Source organism: Bufo gargarizans, chromosome 9 (genome assembly GCF_014858855.1).
Source record: "Bufo gargarizans isolate SCDJY-AF-19 chromosome 9, ASM1485885v1, whole genome shotgun sequence".
Classification (NCBI taxonomy): Eukaryota; Metazoa; Chordata; class Amphibia; order Anura; family Bufonidae; genus Bufo; species Bufo gargarizans.
This window is the reverse complement of record NC_058088.1, coordinates 87,944,008-87,964,944: the sequence shown is the minus strand read 5'-3', so window position 1 is coordinate 87,964,944 and position 20,937 is coordinate 87,944,008. Positions and strand designations below refer to the sequence as shown.

General features: G+C 44.6%; 1 protein-coding gene across 2 annotated transcripts in view; it reads right to left on the bottom strand.

Moving 5' to 3' along the window:
- The window catches only part of SMARCA1 (SWI/SNF related, matrix associated, actin dependent regulator of chromatin, subfamily a, member 1), a 177,436-nt gene that overhangs the window by 111,080 nt on the left and 45,419 nt on the right, over positions 1–20,937 (bottom strand). For both annotated transcript variants that reach the window (XM_044306187.1, XM_044306186.1), the window contains exons 7-10: positions 16,578–16,733; positions 13,057–13,188; positions 9,726–9,794; positions 9,534–9,643 (exon numbers count right to left, since the gene is read on the bottom strand). In XM_044306187.1, coding sequence (XP_044162122.1) covers positions 9,534–9,643; positions 9,726–9,794; positions 13,057–13,188; positions 16,578–16,733 — 467 coding nt within the window. The remainder of the gene's footprint in view (positions 1–9,533; positions 9,644–9,725; positions 9,795–13,056; positions 13,189–16,577; positions 16,734–20,937) is intronic.

Sequence of the window (20,937 nt, the reverse complement as noted above, 5' to 3'; positions counted from 1 at the left end):
TTCTAGGCGCAATATATCTGACATTCTATTTAGAAATTCTCCCCTAGACGGAGAATGGGGTCTAAGCCAGTATCTGGCTATCAGTTTCCTAGCTTGAAATAGCAAATGCTGTACTCCCAGACGAGGATGGCAGTTTTTAATATCCCTACCACACATGTTCTTGGCCCAGGTGGAACCGTAATATTATATGCATATTTTATAGAGGCCAGAACCGCAGTCCAGAAACTCCGGAGCTCCGCACAATCCCAAAACATGTGTAACAAGGATGAAGGACTCATACCGCATCTAGGACAATCTGCACCTGCCCGAACACCAATCCGGCATAAAAACTCTGGAGTCCTATACACCCGGTGTAACAAAAACAATTGGGACATACGTTGCCCCTCATAAACCGACAGTTGCGGAGTGAGTGCTAAAAGCGACTTCCATTGCTCTTCTGAAACCGTCCCTACCTCATTTTCCCATTTAGATTTAACTGCTAAAATGTCTTGTTTCAGTGATTTCACATACAAATTCCTGTATATGGATGATATCAGGTCACTCGAGGAACTGTTTGTGAGAAGCTGCTGAAACAACAGGATCGTAGTACATTTCAGCGATAAGGATTTTGCCTGTGTCTGAAAAGCATGTCGTAATTGCAGAAATTGATAAAAGGCCATATGTGAGAGACCGAATTCATTTCTTAACTGATCAAAGGACTTAAAGACGCCAGCACTCTGTAGCTGACATAAATATCTCACTCCTTTAAGCTCCCAAGGCGACAAGCCATCTAAATGGAACATTTCGGGCAGGTGCGGATTCTTCGATATAGGGGAAAACTGCGTAAATCCTTGAACTGACAGCAGCGCCCGACATTTCTGTCAGACCTTATGTATCATGATAAGTGTGGGATGCCCTGTCAGCTTGCCAGCCAGTCCACTATTTTCCAATAAAATAACCGGGGAGTTATGACCAATAATATGTGCCACCAATCTGGCTGAAGCAATATCTCCAAGAATCCTACCCAATCCCCTCAACTGTTGCAGATGAGACGAAATGTAATAGAGCCATACATTCGGGATTAAAAGCCCTCCCTCCTCTTTCCCTCTCTGCAGAGTGTCTAGTCTAATCCGAGCTCTTTTATGACGCCAAATCAGGTCCTTAAATAATATCCTGCGAGGTATGCATATCGGGGAATTATGTAGGACGTACATGAGTTTGGGCATGAGAATCATTTTAGGAAGGTTACTCCTCCCAATTTCAGACAATCGCAATTTGCACCAAGCCTTAACCTTAGCCAACATTGTAATCAAAAGCGGTTCTATATTAGGTAACTGTTAGGGTTTGCAGTAACTAAGATCCCCAAATACTTAACTTGTTGCGCAATCTGTAATGGATTGGACTGTGGAAGGAGAGTCATAGCAGATTCATCTAACGGTAGGAGAGTGGACTTATCCCAGTTAATACGGAGACCAGACCTATCTCCAAACTCCTGTATCCATATTACCCACATAGATTAGCATGTCATCCATATACAGGGATACCCTCTCCTCCCAGATCCCACAGGGAATTCCTATGAACCTATCAGATAAGCGCAACACACAGGCAAGTGGCTCAATTGCGACGGCGAACAAAAGGGGGGGTAACGGGCATCCCTGATGGGTTCCTCTGCCCAATCTAAACGACTCCGAAGTTCCCCAATTGGCCCGTATCTTAGCCGTGGGGCCATTGTATAACAACTGGACCCAGGAAATAAAGGTATTCCCAAATCCCATGACTCGCAACACCTCCCAAAGATAACTCCACTCAACACTATCAAAGGCCTTAGCCGCGTCCAGTGAAAGGATGGTTCGACCTCCGGTTGACTCGACCCTTCTCTGAATATTAAGAAAAAGTCGTCTAAGATTTACCGATGTAGATTTGTCAGGCATGAATTCCGCCTGATCGCTAAGAATAATAGTAGAGATTACGGACTGAAGACGGTTCGCTAAAACTTTCGCCAAAATCTTAATATCAGAGGTCAACAGAGAAATTGGTCAGTACGAGTCAGGGGACTTGGGATCCTTACCGGGTTTGGGCAGGACCACTACAATAGCCTCTTTCATAGAGGCGGGAAGGCTTCCTGTTTGAAGGGCATCATTAAAAAACGACATAAGATGGGGCAGCAGGACACTACTACAAACCATCGGTAGTCCATCTTTCCCCGGGGCTTTCTCGTTGGGAAATGATTGTAGCGCCAATTCCAAAATGGCCATCTAGACCCGTCACACTTTCCGCCGATAATCGCGGAATCCCAATCTCTGTAAGATAAGCAGCTATATTAGCAGAGTCCACCTCTAATTTAATCCTATATAGGTATTCATAATAGGTGTGGAATACTGCTAAAATCTCCTCATCTGCCGTGGCAAGAGAACCATCTGTTCTCTGAATAGACAAGATTTTGGACGGGCCCTCCTGGGCTCTGATAACCCTTGCTAGTAGTTTTCCAGAACTTTGCCCAGCCTCAAAATACTTTTGTTTTAAAAAGAACCTGCGATTATCCGCCGTATTTAGGAGATGTTGCTTCAACCCCATCTGTGCTGCTATAAGGGATTCCTCGCTTGCCCTGTCAGGTGAATTTACAAACCTTTCCTCCGCCTCCACTACTAAAGCCTACAGCTTTTTCTGGGCGTTCCGGGTTTTTGTTTTATGTAAACTAATCTTTTGAATGTAAAGGCCTCTAACGTATGCTTTGCAAGTGTCCTACACCACCCCCATAGACGCCGACCCCACATTTTGCATTAAGAACTCCCTCAGTTCCTCCACCATGCCATTTTCCCCATCTACCAGCTGTAACCAGAATGGATTAAGTTTCCATGCACCAACACCTACTATCAGTATAGGGCAGTGGGGTAGTTCCTCAACATATCTCATAATTTACTTTATCACCTCAGTGCTATAGGGAGGGGGAATGTACACTGCTACCAGTACAAAGGACCAATGATAACAAGTACAGTGGAGACAGTAGCGTCCACTATCGTCTATATGGGACGAATGAAACACAAATGGCAATGATTTATGCACCAGAACGCTCACACCCTGGAATGTGAAGAGAACATGGAATGATATGCATGACCAATCTACGGCCTGTATACGACAGAGGTAGTGTTAGTAGATAATAAATATTAGAGAGGGCTCACCTACTAATCAAGAATGGTATGGGTGCACCTACAAAGAAAATTCACCCAATCTTCTGAAAATTATTGAGGTCAAGAATAGAAAAATAGTAGGGCACTCCTTCACTCAGTTGCACATGGAGAGTTAATAAAACGATAAATTTATTCAGGTAATATACGGTACTTATTTAAAATACACACTAAGTAATACATATAAAATTAATGTACAAGATAGTACTGATGTTTCCCTATATTCGGCCAATGTTTTGAGTCTATATAAATAGATGATGTTATCTCTCTGGTGGGTTAATTAACCCAGCTGATGTCCCGGTCAGCGGTATTTAAATAATATTGGACAGTCTGGTACTCAGATGAAGTTCTCAGTATAGTAACTTGAATTTGCTAAGTAATAATCATTTTATGTATTCAATATAATAACATTGCATATCACTGCCTGCTTGTATAGTAAATCAGTGTTGCTTTACTCACTGTTTTAGTTGAGTTATACTGGTTTTAATTGCATCTCTCGTGGCGTCCCACGTGCAATAAGGTTGTTGCAGGCTGTGATGTAATTCCAATCTGGTTTCCAAATGACTTGTCGGAGGCTTGTGTATGAGATTTGGGATCCTCGGTAATCGTCTGTAGGCGTGCCGTACTAGTGATTGCCTGATGTTATTCCTGCGCAGGTGGTTGATATCACGCAGGGTCAGGTCTCTTTAGAAAATGTAGTTTTCCGGCTTTTTCCTTTACGAAATTAATTACCGATCCCTCTCCTCTTGCTTGACTTGAAGCGCTTCAATCCTCCGGTTCCGTACTTTGTTTCATGGGGCTATTAGTGTTAGTAGATAAATGAGTCTCTGACAGACAGATTATAGCAGGGTGAAAGCGTTGCAGCGCCATAAACACTGCGGTTCGTTTAGTCGATTCACCTAAACCTCTAACATTCCATCCTATTATCTTAAGACTATTCGCCATAAGGACTTACAGTACAGTTAATAGCCAAGCACACCACTCCGGTCATACATGTTACCTCCATACTTCCTACATACCACAGAAGATCCTCGGATCCCAATCCATCGCTCAACCCACCCATTCCCAGCCCCAAAAACGAACCCAGTAACATAACAGCGTCCGGCAAGGATAGGATCTCTACCATGAAAAACCCCACAAAAAGGGCGAAAAATTTTCCCTACAGTCGGCCAAATATATGGCGAAATAAGTGCCACAGGAAAACCCGTGAAAGAGTACAAACATAGATCGGGTAACTTTTGCTGACCCGCCTATAGGCAAGTAAATATGCAGCTAAATATGTATGAGCAAATTATGAAGACATATCCAAGCAACTTTAGGTGACACCCGCAACAAGTCACCAAGATAACACAAGGGCCTAGAGACCCGACATATATAACATATGTAGAGTAAACAAGAGGTCATAAGAGCATTAGACAGAAAGGAGGTACATCCTATACATAAAGCATTAATATGCATAACATATCAAACGTGTCCCGTAGTATTTTCATCATATCTCACGTGACCCAACGCTGGGATAGGCAGGACACTCATCCCACAGTTGCCGAGTTCTTGAGCGATGGCTCGTTGGCGTCAATCCACTGCGCCGCCTCTAGAGGAGAATCAAAGAAGCAAACTTCTCCATGCGCCACTACACGAAGCTTGGCGGGATACAGCATAGAGTATGGAATTTGTAGATTTCTGAGACGTCGCTTCACATCCAGGAACTTGACTCTCTTCCGTTAGACCTCAGCGGAGAAATCCGGGTAAACCATATTTCCATTAATCAGTAGCTCAGGATGGTCTCTTCCTTTTTTAAGAATAGCATCCCTGTCTCTGAAGTGTAGCAACTTCATTAAAACTGGACAGGGTGGGGCCCCTGGTGGTGGAGCACGGAATGGCACTCTATGCACCCTTTCAATAGCAAACATCCTGGATAACAAGTCCTTGCCAAATTTAAGTGTAAGCCAGTCTTCAAAAGAAAGACACTGGGTCAGAACCTTCTGCCTTCTCGGGGACCCCCACCAAATGGAGGTTGTTCCTCCTTGAACGGTTCTCTAAATCATGTGTTTTTTACATCAACAGAGTTACATTGTGAATAATCCTGCCCAGATCTCTTTTAACAGGGGGCAGTTGGTCCTCCAGGGTGCTCACTCTGACTTCAACCTCAGCCATCCTATCAGAGACTTTTTTAAGGTCTTGACGGAGAAAGGAAATGTTTTCTTGTAAGCTACCCATGTTAGTAGTAAGAAGAGCAAGCGAGCTATTGCATTGCTGTACCGCGTTAAAGATATCTTTAGAAGTGGGCTCGCCAGTATCATTATCAGACTGTCCATGCTGGGTACATATAGATGCAGGGCCACTAGATGGAGCTAGAGGGAAAGAGGCCGCAGCTTCAGCCATCTAACCTGCCTGTGCGCCCTCATGCGTAGGCCCCATTACCGAGGATGCCGAGGCTGTCTGACACACAGATGTCTCCCCAGACATAACAGGGGATGGAGCAGGCACATCAGAAGAAGGTAATGTAGAGGCTGTGCGGGCATATTTACCCAAGCGGGCCGCCACCTCCGCTGCCCGTACCTCTGCTGCGGCGCCATCTTGTTTTACCGGCGTGGAGGTCCCGGCTTCTTTCAGCTCCCTCTCCTTCTTGCCAGTGCGGGTCATAATGGTTTTTGCAGGCTCTGCTCACTTCCCGGTGTCTCTCAGCGGTGCCTGGAGCAGCAGCGCTTACTGCAGATGAAGGATTCCACAGGATAGCAGACAGCAAGTTAGGAGCTCCCCGCAAGCATGTCCGTTCACATGCCCGACCAGGCCACGCCCCCAGCTCTTATTGTTTTTAATAATTTTTCTGTATCTTCGGGAATACAAAAAGACTTCCCTGATTCTTCCTCAGAAGATTTAGACTCTGCTTGTGAAAATATTTCACACTCATCCGAGTCTCGATCACATGGGAATTCCGCTATCTGTGATCTTGACGGTTGTGGGGATCCTGTTGGTAATCTTGCATCTATCACCGCGTTTACGTCCTCCTTGATCATATTTCTTATGGATTCTAGGAAGGATCGTGATTCTTCAGTTACTACTTTGTCTGTATACCTAGGACAGAGCGTCTTTTTAGACTTAGACGGCAGGAATTTTTTTGCACATTGCACATTTTCTCTGCGCCAAATTTCTCCGCTAGAGGTCTTTACGCTGCTGGCCTCCCTGCCCTATAAAGTAAGATACATTTTTGGGCCGAATTAGCAACTAACAATTTTAAATGAAGGCCAGCACCAACCCCAGTGGGAGAGAGAAACAATATAACTGTGCTCCCTCTTCCCTCACATAGAGGTAACATGTGAGACACAACTGTTAGGAGAAGGCTTACCAGGCTCTTGACGGCAGAAGGATCCACAGGTCTGGGGGACATGTCAGGAACTTCCAAGGGAGCGGACATGCTGCACGTGCAGGACGCTGTCTACTGCACTTCCTGCTCCCGACATTCCTCTGATATCCGCCAGGTCTCTGATGTCATGTGCTGGTGGAAGTGACGCGCAGAGACCTGGCAAAGCGGAACTCTACCCAAACGTTCTGGCCTTTTAGGCGCATGCGCGTGTGATCCTTCGCTTCCCCAGGTACCATCACCAGGGAAGCGAATTCCCGGGACCGCCTTGACTGAAGGGCTTGTGCCAAAGGAACGGGAAAGAGGTGCCAGGCCCTCTTCAATCGTTGTCCCCTGCACAGACCCTCCCGAATGGAGAAACTGACAGGCTGTGCAAAACTTCACTTGTACTCCCGACACTGCAGGAGTGGCTTCCACGAGATCCCTTGAGGACAGGAAACAACAACTGAAGCAGGTAAAGGGAGGGGGCCTTTTAAACTTGAGCTTCTACATTGTTTCCTGTCCTGGGGAGGCGGGGACACCCTCCTGTGAGTGCCGTTGTGGAGGTGCCGGGGAAAAATCCTATTTTCTCGCTCGTATGATTGGGGGACACAGGAGACCATGGGACATTGTAAAGCAGTACCATGGAGAGGGAACAAAAAAAAACAGAACAAATCTAAGGCTGGCCATAAGATCCTGAAAGATGCACATGGAACCTGAATAGGACAGGAAGAGCATGAATCAGGCAGGCCAGCCAGAGAGAGTATAGCACACAGCAACGACAGACCGGGCCAACAGAAGAAAACCCAGTTAAACGAAGCCGAAGGGCTGAAGCTACATCAGAAGATGTGGATAGCAGCACAGAACATCCACAAGAGGGATAAGCAATTCTGACGAACTAAAATGATGTCCAGACGGAACCTGTGGATATTGAGGACCACAGAACTGCTCTGGAAGACCGGAATGGAAAGCCAGGATGTCTTGCATGACAATAGGCCATACAGAAAAACCAGGAGAGGTCTACCCAATAAAAATGGATCTGTTAGATCCAGGTACATCTAAGACTAGGCCAACAAGCAACAGGAGGACCCAGACAAAACTCTACCAAATGTGTAAGTTCCAGGAAGGGAGGTTTCAACATAGGAAAAAACATGGTAATCTGAAAGGAATCAACTGGGCAGCAGGCAGAGAACCAGTTCTGGAGTGACCTCCCCGATAGAGGAGACACCTGTGGGCTAATTCGTAAGAGAAAATAGGGATGGCCACGGAAGATGAAGCCACAATGAGAACTGGAATAGGTGGTATGGAAAAACCATATGCGAATGGTGAGTAGTCTGGAAGTGTCCTCAGGGAACAGTAATATCCCAGCCATGCTGAAGAAAGAAAGAGCCGCACAAACTTCCGTCACTAGATAAAAGGAAGACTGAATGATGCCGGATCCCAGACAACAGCATGACAGCTGCTAGGAAGCACAGCAGAGACAGGGTAACTGCACTGAAAAAAGGGAGCAGGCGTGAAAGAACACAGACATACACCAGGGATATCTGGGGATGTCGCTATGAGTACACTCATGGAAGCAGATTAAGAATCGCAGCGTACACCTGGTAAAAAAAATTAAAACTCCCTGAGAAGGTAATATGGCCGGCGGATGCCCCCAGAGCCGCAGAGGATCGTTGTAAGTTCCCTAACAAGAGAAGCCGCCTGATACACCAGAGACGAAATTGTCTGGACCGGACAGCACTAAAGGTAGGCTGAAGCGATGTCGACGCCAGAAATATTGGAGGAGGGCAGACTCATCAGACCATCTCCCACCCAGAGGAATGGACAAGAGGCCAGAGATGGGTAAATACACCGCCCTAAGGGGTGTGTAAAGTCGATGTCCAACTCCACAGAAGTAAAAGCGAAATAGACGGTCATGTAGAAAAAAATAGCGACAGTGTGGGCGCTCGGGGGTAGTCATGGGCTGCAGATGCTGTATTGTGGTGGCTACCATATGGTGCTGTGCCAAATTAGTTTAGGGACACACTCAAAAGAGACCACTGTGACATGGAGAGTGGGCCTATGAATTTTAATCAAAATGTATACAAATGGCCTCATGTTCAAGTTTATAAATTATGCTTAGCAGTAATACAGGTGAAACTCAAAAAATCTGAATATCGTGCAAAGTTTATTTATTTCGGCAATGCAACTTAAAAGGGGAAACTAACATATGAGATAGACTCATTACATGCAAAGCGAGATATTTCAAGCCTTTATTTGTTATAATTTGGATGATTATGGCTTATCGCTTATGAAACCCCAAAGTCACAATTTTGAGGTACACTTTGCTCAGGGGGTATGGATTAATTACTAGAGTGTGACACTTTGAGCCTAGAATATTGAACCTTTTCCCAAAATTCTAATTTTAAGCTGCATTAATGCAATTCCATTTAATTTGCATTACTGCAATAAATGGACTTTTGCACGATATTGTAATTTTTCGAGTTTCACCTGTATATCAATGCATGGCACAGCTGTACTGTGTGACCGTACGTGCCAGAAAAATCTGATGTGGTTTTGGCTGGGTTTCGCTCTCAGATTTAGTCTCATTCAATGAGACTATTCTGCCCATAGTGGAAACCATACCAAGAAAAAACTGTTCCCTTCTTCACACAGTTTGCAAATCCATGCAGAAATTATTTGCGACAGTGTGTATGGTAGTGCACATTCCCAATCTGCTGGAGTCCGTGCACAAAATCTGCCGTGTGAACAAGCCCTTAAGGCTCTTCTGGCAATCTGCACATGTGCACCTGCTTGGCTGGAGGCTATGAAGTCATATGGTTATATCACAAGGATGCTGAATGTGATGTCAGCTTGATTGCCAGAGGGAAAATTGCTGCAAAATAACTGGGTCAAATCAAGAAAGAGATTGTGTTTTGCTTAGGGTATCTGTCACCAGATGCTGCTCTCAAATAGGTGACACATCCTGGTTTAAAAGGATTCCGCACCTAGTTGTATTAATAGACATGACGGGCAAATAACTTTCTTACCATTCTCTCTGCATTTTACTCAGTCCCAGATAAATTTTTACTTCCTTCTTTGGCGGAAGGCTTTTTTCAACTTCAGCTTTTATACGACGCAAAAGAAATGGCTTTAAAACCTGTAAAGATGCATAAAGTCATAAGTATGTTCAAAATCAAGATATAAGAAATCTTACTGTCTACACACAATACCATACTTACTGCATGAAGTCTTTCGACAAGCTTCTGATCCCCAAGACAATTGTTGGTGTCAAACCAAGAATCAAAATCCTGTAAAATAAAATAAAATGTTGATGGGACATGTGACCGATGGGCATGGTATCACGAGCCTAGGAAGAGTCTGCAGTGATTGCCAACTAGCTTCCAAAAGCTGATCAATGAGGGTGCTGAGAGTCAGGACCCCACCGATCAGATACTGGGGACCTATGCTGAGACAAGCTCTTTGATATGAGCAGCATGAAAATGAAATCTCATATGAATTAAAGAGGACACATGCCTCTTCATAACAAAAAATCAACACTGCATGGTATGGAGGTTATCTTGGTGTATCAGTGCTCCAGACTAAAAAAAATACCTAGTAGCCATTGGCTCCTGAACTGAAAAATTTAGGAGCCAAATAAAATTTGTAGTCGCCAAATCGAAATCGAATCAAAATTGGGGTATTGTGACAAGGCTACGCCGATCAGATCGGCTTAGGGTTGTTTCGATACCAAAATTTTGATTCACTTTCGACACCATAAAAAAGTATTGCGATACTCAATACCACGCCAAATAAAAAAAAATAAAAAATAAAAAACGTTCGGCCCATAATAGAACAGTCCTATCCTAATTTTTGGGGTGACAAGGTGACAAAAAAAATGGTGAATCGCATTGTTTTTATTTATTTATTTCTGTTACGGCGCTCACAGCATAGGAGATATTTTTAAATAATTTAATAGTTTGGACTTTTCGGACGCAGCGCTATGTAATATGTTTATTTATTTATTGTTTATATATTTTATATGTAAAATTGGGAAAGGGGGGATTTAAACTTAATATTTTATTGTTTGTGTGTTTTTTTTGTTTTTTTACTTAGTATTAGCCCCCTTAGGGGCTGGAACCCTTGTCCTATTCACCCTAAGGCCTCTTTCACACAGGCGTTGCGGGAAAAGGTGCGGGTGCGTTGCGATTTTTCAGCGCGAGTGCAAAACATTGTAATGCGTTTTGCACGCGCGTGAGAAAAATCGGCATGTTTAGTACCCGAACTTCTTCACAGAAGTTCGGGTTTGGGATCGGTGTGTAGATTGTATTATTTTCCCTTATAACATGGTTATAAGGGAAAATAATAGCATTCTGAATACAGAATGCATAGTACAAAAGCGCTGGAGGGGTTAAAAAAAAATATACATATATATTTAACTCACCTTAATCCACTTGCTCGCGCAGCCCGGCTTCTATTCTGTGCTGTGTACAGAAAAAGGACCTGTGGTGATGTCACTCCGATCATCACATGGTCCATCACATGATCCATCACCATGGTAAAAGATCATGTGATGGACCATGTGATGACAGGAGTGACGTCACCACGGGTCCTTTTCCTGTACACAGCACAGAAGAGAAGCCAGGCTGCGCGAGCAAGTGGATTAAGGTGAGTTAAAAAAAAAGATATATTTTTTTTAACCCCTCCAGCGCTATTGTACTATGCATTCTGTGTTCAGAATGCTATTATTTTCCCTTATAACCATGTTATAAGGGAAAATAATAAAGATCGGGTCCCCATCCCGATTGTCTCCTAGCAACTGTGCGTATAAATCGCACCGCATCCGCACTTGCTTGCGGATGCTTGCGATTTTCAAGCAGCCCCATTCACTTCTATGGGGCCTGCGTTGCGTGAAAATCGCACGAAATAGAGCTTGCTGTGATTTTCACGCAACGCACAAGTGATACGTGAAAATCACCGCTCATGTGAACAGCCCCATAGAAATTAATGGGTCCTGATTCAGTGCGGGTGCAATGGGTTTAACTCACGCATTGCACCCGCGCGGAATACTCACCTGTGTGAAAGGGGCCTAATAGAGCTCTATTAGGGTGAATAGGACCTCACACTCTCCCTGCTGCCCTGGGCTTTGTGTACACGGCACCACGGAGCTTACTATAGCAGCCAGGGCTTCAGGAGCGTCCTGGCTGCCATTGTAACCGATCGGAGACCAGCGATTACACTGCTGGGGCTCCGATCGGAACTGCCACTGAACTACCAATGACTTTATTACTGAGGGGTTGGGGGGGCGCACTGCCCCACGAATGTTTATTATACTGGGGTGTGGGGGGGTGCACTGAGCCACCAATGAAGATAACTGATCTGTTAATACAAATCCAGGAGGCGGGTGCCGGAATCAAATAGCCGGAACCCGACAGGGAGCTGCGATCCGCTGCCGTTAACCCCTCAGGTGCCTCCTGGATTTGTATTAACGGCAGCGGATCGCAGCTCCCTGTCGGCACCCGCCTCCTGTATTTGTATTAACAGGTCAGTTATCTTCATTGGTGGCGCAGTGGCCACAGCCCCTCCCCTTCTCCTGTCTCTTTTCTTATTGGCGGCGGCAGCAGCACAGGAGGAGGGAGAGACTCCTTCTCCACTGCGCTGCTGAGAAGAACATTGGCGGCGGGGCAGAGAACTATCATCTCCTGTGCCCCACCGCTGTATTCAACTGCAGAGATGCGGCGGCAGGTCTAGTCGCAAATGGCGACAAGACTAAAAAGTCTTGTCGCCATTTGTAAATTCTAAGTCGCATTGGCAACCATTTTGGTCGCCATCCTCGAGCCCTGTGTATGAAGAACAGATGTAATATACTAATTTCTGACTGCCTGTGTCTGCTACTCACAGTCTGACATAAATGACACCCTATATTCCTCTGATGGCCTTATGAAAAGAGCTAACTTAACTGCCCCATCCCTTCTATGTTCAAGTATCTGACCATTCCTACTCACAAAGGGCACAATTCTGCTCATAAAATTATATAAGTGAATTGCTGTTTAAAGGGCCCCTTTCAGCAGATTTGTACCTATGACACTGGCTGACCTGTTACATGTTCGCTTGGCAGCTGGAGGCATATGTGTTAGTCCCATGTTCATAGGAGGCAGCATTGCCATTACTCCTAGAGGCTCTCTCTCTCTGCAATTGCACCCTCTCCACTTTGATTTACAGGAGCAGGCAGTAAAACCTCATCACACCTGGTCCTGTCAATCAAAGTGCAGAGGGCACAGCAGTTGCAGAGAGAGCAGATCCTCTAGGTGCAATGGCAATGCCCTTGTTGCTCCTAGAGGCTCATTTGTATACATTAAACCATCATTTTCCTCAGCAATGCGGGAACATATGAACATAGGGCCAACATAGATGTCTTTAGCTGCCAAGCAAACTATCAGGTAAACTTTTTTTAAATACATTTTCCAGTTTTGGCAGTGCATAACTGCGATTTTCACACACCATACAATAAGGCATTTGTAAAAAGTTGTCACTGGTGTGGTCAGTACGGCTCATAAATAAATGAATACTCACGTTTGCAGAGTTGAAAACATCAGGTAGAAGGAAATTAAGTAATGCCCATAATTCATGGAGGTTATTCTGAAGAGGTGTGCCCGTCAGTAGTAAACGGTTTGTGGTCTTAAACTCTCGAACAATCTCAGACAGCTAAAGAATAGAGCAAAAAAACACAAAATACCAGTGTACACATCTGTATCCTTTCTCTCATTTTTGTAACACTTTAAGAAAAAGTTATGCAGTACAAATAAACATATATGGGGTATTAAACTGATATAAAGTAGAACTGGCTTAGTTGCCCAAGGCAACCAATCAGATTCCACTTTTCATTTTTGACAGCTCCTTTAGAAAATGAAAGGTGAAATCTGATTGGCTATTATGGGCAACTAGGCCAGTTCTACTTTACACCAGTTTGATAAATGATCCCAAAAGTCAGCATATTTAATTAAACTGGATTTTTCCTTAAAAAAAATACATAAATTTTTTCAGGTTTAAAGAACAAAGTGGTAAGTCCAGAATTTTCAAGTTGGGACCTGTATTTACTGCGAGAACTGACATAGGCGCTGATTGCATCTGCACTGTGGCTTCCACACCAAACAACGTCCAGCTAGGGGTGGGCGATACAGACAATATAAATTTGGCCAACAATAGAGATTTTGTTTATATCGCCATATCGCGGTAGAACATGGCATGCGCCGCTCTCGGCACGCATCATGTTCTCCTGAGCCGGCACAGTGGAGAAGGAGGAAGTCCTCCCCACTGTGTGCGGCTGCCGCTGACCACCAATGAGAACAGACTAGGAGGAGGAGGGGAGGGACTGTGGCCACTCCGCCACCAATGAGAACAGAGTAGGAGGAGGAGGGACTGTGGCCACTACGCCACCAATGAGAATAGAGAGGAGGAGGAGGGGAGGGACTGTGGCCACTACGCCACCAATGAGAATAGAGAGGAGGAGGAGGGGAGGGGCTGTGGCCACTGCGCCACCAATGAATATAGTTAATATGCCTGAATACAAAAGTAGCCTGCATGTGCCGGCCATATCCCATACCTGGCCTCTATTACTGCGCGCCGTGATCCGCAGTAATTAACCCCTCAGGTTGCAGTAATAGAGGCCAGGTATGGGATATGGCCGGCACATGCAGGCTACGTTTGTATTCAGGCATATTAACTATATTCATTGGTGGCGCAGTGGCCACAGCCCCTCCCTTCTACTCCCCCTCTTCTAAGTATTAAATAATTGGTGGCAGTGGCCCCAAGTTGGCAGCTTCTGATCGGAGCCCCAGCAGTGTAATTGCGGGGCTCCGATCGGTTACCATGGCAGCCAGAACGCTACTGAAGCCCTGGCTGTCATAGTCAGCTCCCTGCTGCTGTGTGTACTATGCACAGGGCAGCAGGGAGAGTGTGAAGTCCTATTTATCCTAATAGAGCTCTATTAGGGTGAATAGTACAAGGGTTCTAGCCCGTAAGGAGGCTTATAGTTATTAAATAAAAAGTAAAAAAATAAAAATAAATGTTTAGCCCCCCAAAATATATAATATATTGCGATATATATCGCATATCGCACATGCTTAAAATTATATTGCAATATAGATTCCAGCTAATTTAAAGCTCCTCTCCCCAGCTAGATACATAGGCACTCCCCCTGTTGCTGCTTTGACATGCCTATCTGCAGTGCCACAGTGGACCACTGCAAACTGCAAAGGGTTAATTATCGCTTAAAGGGTTAATTTAATGTTACTGAGTTAAATGTTGTGATTTAATGTTGAAGCACGTATGTCTCTATGTACTCTGCATACCTAACAGCACACGTGTGTGTGAGAGTTCCTGGAGACTAGACCCAAGTCCAGAGACTTTCCAACAGAGTACCCCTGAGAGAAAAAGACCATCCATGTTAGAAGGTCTAGAACCACCATAAAGGCAGTGCAAGATAACAACAACAAGGTATTCGCTTGCTTATGGCAGACATTTTTTGTTGCTGTGGAAAAGAAATATTGCCTCGGTGTCCACCACACTCTCAAATGGACTGGCCATCCATATCAAGAATCTGCAGTCCTCAGCCCAGGAATTGCAGAAAGGGTTAATAAGAACAGAACAGAACAAATCTTGGAAAGATTGCAAAGTGTACTTAGAGAGAGACTAGGAGTACTACTACCATTATTACTGCCTATACACAGCTAGTGGCAAAAGCACTACACTGTAACATATTTTGGAACTGTGCCTATGCTGCTATAAGTACTACTACTCCAATCATCAAATCAGTAAAGATAGATTTTATTTATTGCAACCAACAGGCCTAGTTATTGCCTCCATCCTTCTACAGGCCTTTGCATCTGCCTTCCTGCCCTGCACTCAGCCATATATCTAACATTAAGAGCACCCCAATCACCACCAGGCAGGAGCCCCCAAAAAGCCCAGGGTATGGACCGAGGGAGGAAAGGGTGCATCTTCCATTCACTGCACGATCCCCGGGAGCAACAAAGTGAGAAAAGCCACTGTGAACTACTCCTATCAGTGCCAAAACTACCACTCCCATCCTCCTGTCCACCAACTACCTGGTCTTGGAGTTGTTAAAAGAACTTATACCTCACCGGTTCAAACCCCCCCCCCCCCCCACAAAATATGATGTCATGTTCTTAGCTGCAGCAGTGATGAGCCCATATACTACATGTGACTGCTGTGCTGAACCAGAAGAGAAAACTAATTTAAAATCAACGGCCAAAGGATCAGTATACCCAATGTTTTTTTAACAAAGAGGGGACAGCACCCATAGGTCTGATGCAATTATAGGGAGTTTTATTGGAAATCGGCTACCATCAGGTGTTCACATATAAGAAACATATCAGGCAGTGTTTGGGCTTAGCATGAATGGCCTTTGTCAAGCTTGTATGGTACATAGTTTACTCAATCATAGTTCATGCCTTCTGTGGATGTAGAGGGAACATGCTAGGTAATAAGGTCCTGTTTGTACTGCAACATTTGTAAGGGAAAAGGGCAGAGAGTAAAGTGGGCTGGCAGACACAGAGACCGGTGGCTGACGTGGCAGCTCCACTGTATCTGTGGTACAGCAGGCAATGATAACAATTGCCTGCTAGCGAAGAAGCAAGAAGTCTGCAGCAGAAAAAGTTTAAAAGAGAATGTACTAAGAGGTTCCGGGAGGTATGCTTTAAGTGTATTGTCTGTCTGTATAAGGGCTCATTCACACGACCGTGCCGTGTTTTGCGGTCCGCCAATTGCGGATACGCAAAACACGGATGCTGCCCATGTGCCTTCCGCAATTTGCGGAACGGAACAGACGGCCCATCATAGCAATGCCTAGACTTGACTGCAAAATGGACAAGAATAGGACATGATCTATAATTTTTGTGGGGCCACGGAACGGAGCAATGGATACGGACAGCAGAAGGAGTGCTGTCCGCATTTTTTGCGGCCCCGTTGAAGTGAATGGGTCCGCACCCAAGCAACTAAAAATGTGGCTCGGCTGCGGAACCAAACCACGTGAATGAGCCCTAAACCACACATTTCAGAATCATGTAACTGACCTTAGATTTTTCATTCTTTATTCTGTGTGCCTCATCGATAACAAGGTATCTCCAATTGAACTTCTTAAAAACAGATTTTTCCCGTATGACCATTTCGTAGGAGGTAACACAAACATCCCACTCTCCCGGCATCATAACATCTCGTATGAAAGCAGCCTGTTATACAAAAAGAAACATGAAGACCTTGAAGACTGAGAAAGCAGCACATTTTACATTTGAATACGGTTATTTACAAGGGTTTTCCAAGACTTTAGGACTGATGACCTATCCCCTCTGATCAGTGGGGGTCCGACACCCGGGACTTGTGACAATCAGCTATTTGAGAAATCACCAGTGCTCCTGTGAGCGTGGTGGCCTTCTCCCTGCTTACCAAGCACACTGACACATATTGTACAATGGCTGTGCTTGGTATCAAGTGAATAGGGGCTGAGCTGTGCCTAGGCCACGTGACAGATGAACGTGACGTCACTGGCCTAGGGAAAGCCGAGAGAAGGCCATGGCACTACTGCAAGCACCGCTGCCTTCTCAAACAGCTGATTAGCGGGGGCCCCACTGTATATTAAAGGAAGGACAAAGTGAAAAAGAATATGATAAGGCTTTAACACAGAGATGTTGCTTTATGATCGAATAATGGATAGCATATCTCTCATTCATTAAATATACCAGCAGATGACACACAGTAGATCGTAATCTATTGGTATATCTCAAAATGAGGTCACCAGGATTTCTCCTGCTGCCTTGAAAGGTGCACATAAACCCTCAATAGCTAAAAACAATCTCTCTCAACTCGCCCCATACATGTACACCCTTGGTTCTGCTGTCAGAAACCTCTGGTGACTCATTTGCCGGGATAACGAAAGGATCAGGGCGTAGAAGTTCAATGCACCCGATTCTTCCATCCCCTGACATTATCTGTTGGGGGACAGTCGAGAGGCTATACCAGGGAAGGGCAAACTGAGGCTCTCCAGCTGTTGTAAAACTACAAATCCAATCATGCCTTGCTGTAGGTTGATAGCTGTAGGCAGACTGGGCATACTGGGAGTTTGCCCATCCCTGGGCTATACTAAATGTTAGACTGTCTATAGGTCCTCCTGAATGGTGCAGGTTTGGCTGACAATAGTATAACATGTATGGGGGCTTCAGCACATAAATAGGGGAGCCGCATCCTCACAGATTTTTTAGATCAGTGTGCCTGTTACCATCTTTTTCTAGTGAAGTTATTGAGGAATCATATAGAGACATGACTTGTGCTATAAGCTGGTATTGCACTGGGACAACTACAAAAGACACATGGAGTAAGATTGCAGCAGCATGCTCCTGTGCCACAAGTATCTGTCACTATTTCACTAGTAGATCACCTAATTCGAGATTTAAACAAGATAAGCTATGTTTCATTGTTACAGATAGTGTTTAAAGAGGATCTGTCACCACAAAGTGCAGTGTGATCTGCAGGCAGCACGTTATAGAACAGGAGAAGCGGAGCACATTGATACATATTTTTATGGGAAAAGATTCAGTAAATGTGTAATTTATACATATAAATCTCTGCTATTTCTGACTTAAGTTGTACACAGGGGAGGTGTTATCACTGATAGCATTCTTTGTGTAAGTCTGTATACAGAGACAGCTGTCAGTCACTGATAGCTGTACACGGGAGTGGTCTTAAATTCAGAAAGAGAAGAGAAATAAATGTATAAATTACAAGTTTTACTGAATCTTTTTCTACAAAACAATATATTAGTCTACTCAGCTCCTCCTGCTCTATAACATGCTGCCTGCAGATTGTACTGCATTTCATGGTGATAGGTTCTCTTTCATATATTGACATAGGTGATAAGGGTCCATCTAGTGTAACCTATTTTCTTACTGTGTTGATCAAAGGCAAAAACTGCTATAAGAAGGTCGCCAATTACTCCATATTAAACATGTCTAATGCAAGATGAGTAATGCTGTATTTACACGAACACTCGTTCCTGATAATCTGCCTTCATAAAAGTGCTGCAGATCACCCAATAAAGGAGCAAAACGCTTGTTCATCGGGTGAAAAAGTTGTGCATGTGGATGCTTAAATTATCATTTCTTTTTTGTATCAGATCATTTTTATTAACGATTTTCCATTTATACAAAAATAAACATGGCATATCAGCAACGGATACAATAAGGGGTACAAGTAATCTATTTGGACCTGTAGAAATGTATCTAGACATTTTCCAGAAGTAATAGTACAGGTTACATGTCAAGGCCCATTCATCCATATTTTAATATTAACAGTAACTACCCCACCCTTAAACCATCCCACCCACCCCCCACCCCGGCGATGAAACGGGCACAGCAACCACAAAAAAGATATATTGTATTGGAACACCAACAGACAAACTCTTGATACACTAAGTATGGGCTTCATATCCATCAAGACAGTGTTACCTATCCACCTCCACACCAGGTCTACACACCTATTCTCCATTCTACATTGTGGGATTCATATGAGGAAGTCCTGCATCTACACAGATCTCTGCGATCCTTCCTCCTGACAAAAGATTCCACAGAAAACCCTTCTAAGCCCTGTTATACCATAATGGACCTACATTCAACCCATTTGTCCCATATTTTGTTAAACTTAGCCAGGCATTGCTTTTAAGATAAACACCCATTTCTAGGCGAAGGATCTCGGTCATTTTGTTAAAAAATTCTGCCCTAGTTGGGGGTTGGGGTCTAAGCCAGTATTTAGCTATTCATTTCCTGGCCTGGAAGAGCAAGCGCTGCACTCCGGTGCGCGAGTGTCAGTTTTTAATGTCCAATATTCCCAGTACACATGTCCTCGGACCGGGCGAAACCGCAACCTGATAGGCGTCCTTGATATCTGCTAGCACACCTGACCAGAAGTTTCCAAGCCCCGCACACTCCCAGAACATGTGCAGCAAGGATGCAGGACTCACTCCACATCTAGGGCATGAAGCATCATTCCTAACACCAATCTTGAACAGAAATGCTGGAGTTCTATATACCCGGTGGACAAGAAACAACTGGGACATACGCTGGCCCTCACATAATGATAACTGAGGTGTCAAGGCTAAAACTGCCTTCTATTGGTCTTCTGATATTGGCCCAACCTCTCCTTCCCACCTTCGCTTGACCACTAATGTATCTTGTTTCACAGATTTCACAAACAAACAAGTTCCTATATATGGATGATATTAAGCCACTGGAGGAGTCACTTGTGAGAATCTGCTGGAACAGTGGGACTGTTGTGATTGTAGGTGACATAGATTTTGCCTGAGCCTGGAATGTGTGCCGTGCCTGCAAGAATTAGTAAAGGCCGTATGAGGCAGGGCAAAGTCGTCCCTGAGCTGTTCAAATGATTTGAACGCCCCATCTCTCTGCAGCTGATACAGAAATTTCACGCCTTTCCGTTCCCAGGGCGAAAACCCTTCTAAGCGAAATATCTCAGGTAGCACGGGATTTTTCCACAGGGGAGTGACCTGAATGAATCCCTGTACAAACAGCAAATCCTGACACTTAAGCCAAATCTTATGTATCAGAGTAAGTGTAGGGTTGACTCCCCAACTTATCAGAGAGGCCACTTTGTTCCAATAGGACCCCCGGTGAGTCATCTTCTATAATGTGTGCTATTAGCCGGGCAGATGCGATATCCCCTGGGGTCTCTCCCACCCCCTCAGCTGCTGCAACTGAGAGGATATATAATATAGCCATGGATTTGGAATGGATAGACCCCCTGCTTCTTTTCCTCTCTGTAAAATATCCAGCCGGATCCTGGCTCTTTTCTTACACAAGATGAAGCTTCTAAACTTTCTATCTATCCTGAAAAAGATTCGTTGTGGAATCCAGACAGGGAAATTGTGCAGGACCATACATAAGCTTGGGCATGAGAATCATTTTAAGGAGATTGCTCCTACCTATTTCAGACATTGGTAGTTTGCACCACGCATTGATTTTTTCACCCATTTATTCAGAAGCGACTCTATATTGTTTTTCACGTAGTGCCCAATGTTTGTTGAGAACACAATTCCCAAGTACTTGAATTTGTGGGCGACCTGCGGCTGAGTGTATAAAAGGGAGAAATCAATAGGGGTCTGATCCAGTGGACACAAAATGGACCAATTTATACGAAGACCAGACCTGTCTCCGAAATCCTGTATAAGAGACATGATAGGGCCCAGCGACTGCTACACATTGCCCACATATATGAGCATTTCATCTGCGTAGAGAGACACCCTCTCCTCTTTGGCTCCCATAGGGAATCCCACAATTTTTTCTGAGAATAGGAGTAAACATGCAAGCGGTTCAATTGCGATGGCGAATAAAAGAGGGGATAACGGGCACCTCTGACGTGTGCCTCTGC